The 7,475-nt window shown below is 34.0% G+C and overlaps 1 protein-coding gene across 1 annotated transcript; it reads left to right on the plus strand.

Moving 5' to 3' along the window:
* The first annotated feature begins 81 nt into the window (after nucleotides 1–81).
* On the plus strand, nucleotides 82–7,161 carry mcoln3b (mucolipin TRP cation channel 3b). Its single transcript, XM_020938115.2, has 14 exons — nucleotides 82–222; nucleotides 926–1,148; nucleotides 1,292–1,459; nucleotides 1,743–1,896; nucleotides 2,735–2,807; nucleotides 2,882–2,978; nucleotides 3,324–3,423; nucleotides 3,496–3,608; nucleotides 4,530–4,679; nucleotides 4,762–4,863; nucleotides 5,190–5,312; nucleotides 5,701–5,907; nucleotides 6,621–6,757; nucleotides 6,989–7,161. Exons 2-14 carry the CDS (start codon nucleotides 957–959, stop codon nucleotides 7,026–7,028), a joined length of 1,656 nt encoding a protein of 551 aa, XP_020793774.2. The 5' UTR covers nucleotides 82–222; nucleotides 926–956; the 3' UTR covers nucleotides 7,029–7,161.
* Nucleotides 7,162–7,475: the final 314 nt, after the last annotated feature.

Below are 7,475 nucleotides of genomic sequence, written 5' to 3' on the forward strand. Positions count from 1 at the left end.
GACGTAGCAATAGTCACCTGCCAGAGCTGTCTCCTGTGTTGAGAAGTTTTCAGAGAGAACAAAACAACGCTGTAAAGTTTTGAAGTGTTGAATTGATAAACGATGCAAGGAAAAATTAGGAGTTAAGGCGTGGGATATGCTTTACAATTAAACTACAGCAATCTGACAGGTAGACAGGTAGTTAGTAACAATTTCATCTACAAGTTGGAGAGTTCATTCTAAGTAAGTGACCTTTTGCTTTTTACTTTGTTTCATCAAAATTGTGAAATCTGTTTATTTAAGTAACTTGAATATGTGATAATCTGCAGTTTTGCTTGCTTTTATGGGAATTTAGGCTATAGGGTTTCAAGATCTTTCAGGTAAATAATTAAACACAATAGTCACACACCTGACTTCCTTGTTCAGCCAAGTCATCATTCTTTAAAACATCTACTGGTTTTAAACATGTTTCCTATAAATCACATAAAACAAGGAAGGCAGTTTCAAATTATAGTGCAGTTATGGAAAAGGCTATGCATATGCTCTGTCAAACCAGGTGCTTAAGAACACACCCAAAGCAAATCCTGTCTGTTGAAAGAGACTACATTTTCCAAATCTTGTGACCACACAGGCTGTTTTGTCATGTTTCCCCTTTTCCACAGTCTGAAAATACAACTTTTTCCATTTGCTCTGGAAAGTATGGGTATAATGCAGTAATGACATTATTATTATTATTATTATTATTATTGAATTTCTCACACAACCTGGCTGTTATGCAAAATCATAACTACTGCAGATAAACCAAACTCACTTGTAAGAAATTGTTAAGGTGTGACTCACAAAAAAACCAAAACAGACCAGCTAACCTGTAGAGTGACATTCTTCTATTTCTAGCAATCTCCAGTTTATGTAATCTTACAGTGTCATAAATAATTTTCTGATGCAGGGAAGTTCACCAGATCATCAGATTTGCTGCTATGGAGGAATCTACAGACCCATATGAAGACTATGGGGTCAACGGTGACGCATTTGTACAAGAGAAGCAACAAAATCTCAGAAGAAAAATCAAATATTATTTCATGAACCCTTGTGAAAAGTTCTACGCTCGTGGACGGAAACCCTGGAAACTGTTGCTACAGCTTATCAAAATTGTCATAATTACAGTTCAGGTCAGTTATCATAAAAATTATTAACAAAATATTATGTTTTAAAGGTTGCTTATCACAGGAAGCTAAAACCAATGAAAGGGTTAGGTTATTGTCACATTAAATTTCTCCAGAGGTTTTTAACAGGCCTTGTTCTTGTTTTCTAGTTGGTCTCATTCGGCCTCAGTAATCAGATGGTTGTTACTTTCAAAGAAGAAAACCTGCAAACGTTCAAGCACCTTTTCCTTAAGAATTATGAAGATGGAAGCATGGACACCTACGCTGTTTACCGACAGGCAGATACATATGAGCACATTGATTATATTATTGAACAGGTATTTCATCTTCATGTAGTTTAAATATAGGGTGTGTTCACACTTGAACTTAGATGACATAAAAACTGTGACTAAACTGAGAGTAAACTCACAACTAAACCTGGACTAGACCAGCAAATAAACCATGACTAGAACAGGATCAAATCAGGTCTACATCAGGACTAAACTGGACTCAGACCAGGACCAATTCAGGATAAGTTTGAACCTATGTACCCCTATGTAAGCATGTGCATTAGCTCTTACTTGAACAGTATATTAAAGTATAATAACTTTGTTTTTGTAGTATAAACTGTTGCATAACACAACAGTTGGAAACCATGAGTATGAGAAAAATGGAACGCAATACACCCCATTGGAATTATGTCAAGCCTATTACAGGAATGGCACTATATACCCTGGGAACGAGACCTTTGAAATAGATGCAGATGTGCAAAACGGTAAGAACATTTCATTTCTTGTACCTGTTGTAATCCAGTCTTCACAGTTGAAGGAGAAATTCAATTCTGTCAACTGGACGACTGAGAGATTACACAAACATCTTCACACTTAGGCATGTTATGATATTATTATGGTATTACAGTTATCATCGTCAAAATAATTGCAATGAACAATAATTTCTCAACAATTATTATAACTGTTGACCGTAAAATGTTAAGGGAATATACTCAAATGACAATATTATAGTTGCATTGCATTTGTAGTGAAGCTTGTTTCCATGGAAATAGTATTGCATTGTCTAGAATGTTCCACAGTAAAGACTGAATCTATGACGAGGGAGACAAGCAGGTTACAGCACTACCCTACATTACAATTCAGATCTGTGGAGAGTCGCCCCATTCACAGAAGGAATTATTGTGTTTTTGAGCAATAAACAACAACAACAACAAAAAAAGCTAGATGCTAGACAGATACATGTAATGTCATATCATGGAACATTCCAGGGAAAGGAAAAACATCTCCATGGAGACAAGTGGGTAGTGGACCGTCACTCAGAAAAGTAGCGCAGTGCTCCTTTAAGTAAAAAAAGCACAAAATTGTATTGAATTGTATTGGATAAGTAGCTTTATCTTCACAGTGTGGTGGTGTAATGAAGTTATAGTTGTTGCAGATTTTTACAATTATACAAAACCACAAATACCATACCCAACTATTTGCTTCCTTTTTTTATTACATTTAGTAATCTTGTTGTTTATTATTCCATTCCTTCTCTCACACCACTGTGAAAAAGGGTAATTGATTCTCATAATGAGTTCATGTTTTTTGTTGCTTTTACAGACTGTCATAACTTTTATCCAATGTATCCAAAATTGCATGACCATCTCCCTAATTTTGAACTGTATTTTAAAAGGTAAGTAAAGCAGCTCTGTAAATATTTAAATTTCATACCCAGAAATATATTTTTGTATGCTATGTTTCTTTCAGAATGCTCACGGTCAGCATAAAATTTGTTCTAAAGGCCATAAATTTACAGACTGTACGACACAGGGAGCTGCCAGACTGCTATGATTTCACTGTTGAGGTAGGTGACATTCTTTTGTTTGTGTGCATGGGAACGTGCTGTTACTGTTATTTTTAATTTAATTTAAAATGTATTTTAATCAATTACATTTTCTCTTTTTCTTATCTTACATAGCCATCTGCATATTTAAATCTTTCCTAGATTCCTAGATTTCCAGATGACATGGCTATTATGCAAAATCATATCTACAACAGATCAACCAAATTCGTTTGTCCCCTTTTTCCCATTTTGCATAGTGGTCTGCATTTAAATCGTAAAAAGTTAAAGTTCTTAAAGATAATAGTTCTTTTCCATTGTCTGAAAGTTAACTTAATATTTTCACTGTAAATACATTATTATTTGCAGATTATTTTTGACAACCAAGCTCACAGTGGAAGGATAAAGATAGATCTTGATACAGATGTAGAAATCAAAGAATGCAAAGACTGGAAAGTCACCGGAGCAAGTAAGTTTGCATCAGGATTTGCTTCTATACTCTTGCTCTATATTCAAAGTTAATGTTATGTTCTTTCCTCAGCCGCAAGAAACATGACCCTGACCGTGCTGTTTGACTGCCTCATTATTATTACATGCCTTACTTCCTTGAGTCTGTGTCTCCGCTCGGTTCTCTCTGGGATTCGACTACAAAAGGTATAAGATCACTTTTTAAAAAATATTGCACTTTAAAATCATAACAATATCACGTTTTCAAACACTGCTAGTGTTACTGTGCAATCATTATTGTCATATTAACACTAAACAAATACATTTGCACATCAGCTAAACTGAAAAGAAAACAATTGTGGTCCATGTAGTTGTATGCAACAATCAAAATTAAAATTGTGATTTCAGTTATTACTGTATTCAATTACAAATGATGGCTAAAATGTGATGCATGTCTCCAAGCAGCAAAACCATGAAAAGCTATGAAAGGAAGTGGACAGAATTTTTCATTTGGAATTATTTAATAATAATATAATTAACATCAGTCTGTAAATCAGATATTTTTTTAGACCAGCCAAGAAGGCCTTGCAGGCCCTGACAGCCCACCACTGAATAAAACATAATTAGGTTTATAATTTCTCTGCAGGTTAATTCTGACAGTGTAGAAGAAATCATTTGAAATAACTTTCAATTATGAGCCAAATAATTAATGTTATTAAATTATTTATATATATATATATATATATATATATATATATATATATATATATATATATATATATATATATATATATATATATATATGTATATGTATATATGTATATGTATATGTATATATATATATATATATATATATATATATATATATATATGTATATATATATATATATATATATATATATATATATATATATATATATATATATATATATATATATATATATATATATATATATATATGTTTTTATTAGTTAATATTATTTATTTTTGCCATTACGAGGCACCCGTTTAGTTGCCTATTCATGTCACCTCTGCAACACTGCGTTTTAAGCCCCTTCCATTACAGTCTTCTTAACCCTCTATCTTAATTTCTTAATACTTACTACTGCTCCTTCTGAATTTACACAGGAGTACAATCAGTACTGCAAGAGCTACACCCTGAGAGAGGTCCCCTGGTCTGAAAAGATGGAGTTTGTAAATGGATGGTACATTCTCATCATTACCAGTGATACGTTGGTGATAATTGGTTCCATTCTTAAAATTGAGATACAAACCAAGGTAAATGGTAAAAACGTAAAAATAATATTGTAAATAATATCGTACATCATGACACCTGATTTTCCATATGTTGTTTTTGTAGGTCCTTACAAGCTATGACGTCTGCAGCATCTTCCTCGGAACAGGAACCATGTTTGTTTGGATCGGTGTGATCCGTTACCTGGGATACTTCAGAAAGTATAATGTAAGCAGCCAAGCACTAATACAGTAGATTAGGTGATGTTATTTAAATCTTTATATTGTTGACGTATGCTTAGGCTGAAACGAGTAGTACTGATTCACTGCATTTGTTTGCATAATTGTTTGATTAACAAATTAGTTGACGATTATTTAAAGTTTTGCTATCTTGTCTATGCAAAACATGCCCTGACTTGAGAGAGGTGCTAAAAGCTTTTATGACACAAAGAACTACTTGTATCAAAATTACACAGGAGCATGCACAAAATAAGCTTTTTTGATGAAAAGCCTATTTTGACTAATCCATTTGCTCTTTATTTATGTCTTTTTCAGATTCTCATCTTGACACTACGGGCAGCCTTTCCTAATGTAATCCGCTTCATCTGTTGCGCTGGCATTATCTATATTAGTTACTGTTTTTGTGGTTGGATTGTCATCGGTCCATATCATGAAAAGGTACTACTTACTTCCAAATTTGTTTTTTTAAATCAAATGTAACTTTTCTGGAGGATAGTCTTCCACTTGTTTGTCTCCATGGAGTTATTCCTTTGCCTGGAATGTTCTACAGTTTTTGACAAACTTCTCCATCATACGCTTCGATTACAGATGTATTGTTGTTAACTGAAATACCTTGAAAAACCTGCATTCTTACTGCAAGCAGGGTCAGCTATCCATAAATCTGATCTGTAAGTTGTCCAGGTGTTTCTCTCCTAGGATATAGCTAGTAGGTTTAATGCTCCAGGCAAAGGAATCACCCCAGAGACAAGCAAATGGCACACCATCCATCAAAAAGTTAACATAGTGCACCTAAAATGCAAAAACTCACTTGTACTTGTACTTTCAGTTTCGTACGTTGAACACGGTATCCGAGTGTCTGTTTTCTTTGATCAATGGAGATGACATGTTCCCCACATTTAAAGACATGGGGCAGAAGAGCAGCCTGGTGTGGGTCTTCAGCAGAGTTTACCTGTATACCTTTGTGTCTCTCTTCATCTACATGGTGCTCAGCCTCTTCATCACCATCATCACCGACACATATGACACCATCAAGGTAGATATATTTACACTGACAACATGTAGTGTGGGCCCACTATGATAATTTGTACCCAAGGCCCAGAGCTCAACAGTAGCACCAACTTTAAAATCTGTTGTGGTTTCTGGAAATTTCCCATAAATTTTTCCTATTAATATATCAGAGTTTAGAGGCATGACACAGGCTTACCAGCTGTGGTAACCAATATCTGTAGCAGAGTTATTTTCTGTCTAAAAATAAATGTAATGCTTAAAATTTGGGGAAATGTTTTAATAACTTGGCAGTTTATAAAGTAAAGAGAATTATTGTGGGGTCTATATGTGGTAGCTGGTTCAGAGCAAACTTCTAAACTTTTAATATTAAATATATTTGTATTTATTTAAAATTTTGGGTGAATTCTATGGGAAAAATGAATGTGGAGCTGCTTCTTGAACAAACCACCATGGCCACTGTTGAGCTCCAGTGGGGCTGTACCACTTTAGTTCAGTTTAGTCTAGAAAATATACTGAACTGAAATAGAAAAAGTAATTTGTTAAATGATAAGATACCGGGGTGACAATTTACACTATACCATATTGTATATACTACCCTTGTCCATTCTAACGCCCTGTAGTAGGCTGTAAGACACAAATGCTTACTATAGATAGAGTCAGATAATTTCCTGTTTAAATTTCTTTCTCTCTAAAACTGTACAAATAAAATTATGCCTGTTATGTAATTTCTATTTTCAGCAACAGCAGAATGGAATTCCAACCTCGGCTCTTCAAAAGTTTTTGTCCGAGTGCAACGATTTACCAAACTCGGGTGTATACAGACTTGAAGAGGACAAAAACTGCTTTGTAAAATGCTGCATTGATCCAAGACTATGGTAATGCATAATTAGATCTTTCTTAGCCATTTTTTTTTTAATAAGTTGTAAATGCGTGGGTTTGATCTGGGTTAAATTTTACAAAATGTTATGCATACTGGGCCCAATAATCTCTTTCACATTGACACTTGAGTATTTTGAATATTTAGTTTTCTCAGCTGCTGAAAAATATATTTATTTGAAAGAATAACATAACTAAAAAAATTTTCTTCCTATTTTCCCCCTTTCTAGGTTCAGAAATCCTGACGAGTCACTGGTGTCAGATGCATGATTTTGTTGCCGTGGAAACAATTTGCACAGTATGTTATGTTGCATAGTGAACCTGATTACCTCAATATGATCATATGTATTACTCAATTTATGTCTCAATAATCTGGAGTTAAAGCAGAATAAAGTAACATGTTTACCTTATTAAACACCTTTGTAAGTCCCAGTGATTGTTAAATATGATGGGACTTATATAGTAGTGTAAATATTTTCTGTGTATTTGGGGGTGCAGAGGGAGTTGTCGGCAATGTTAAATGTTTGTGTTTGCTGTGTTTCAGTATCATACTCAGTCTTATTTGATGAAAAAACAAAAAAAAGTTCTGTTGAGTCTGTATCCTGACAGAATTCTCCCTACAACTCCCTTATGATAATGCACTATTGCTGAAAGTTGCTTAGTACTAATAGTGTTCGATGGTTTGATGCACTGACTTATTTCTTATTGTGTATATAG

This window comes from Boleophthalmus pectinirostris, unplaced genomic scaffold, assembly GCF_026225935.1.
Source record: "Boleophthalmus pectinirostris isolate CB_2022bp ecotype Guang Dong unplaced genomic scaffold, ASM2622593v1 HiC_scaffold_7, whole genome shotgun sequence".
Lineage (NCBI taxonomy): Eukaryota > Metazoa > Chordata > Actinopteri > Gobiiformes > Gobiidae > Boleophthalmus > Boleophthalmus pectinirostris.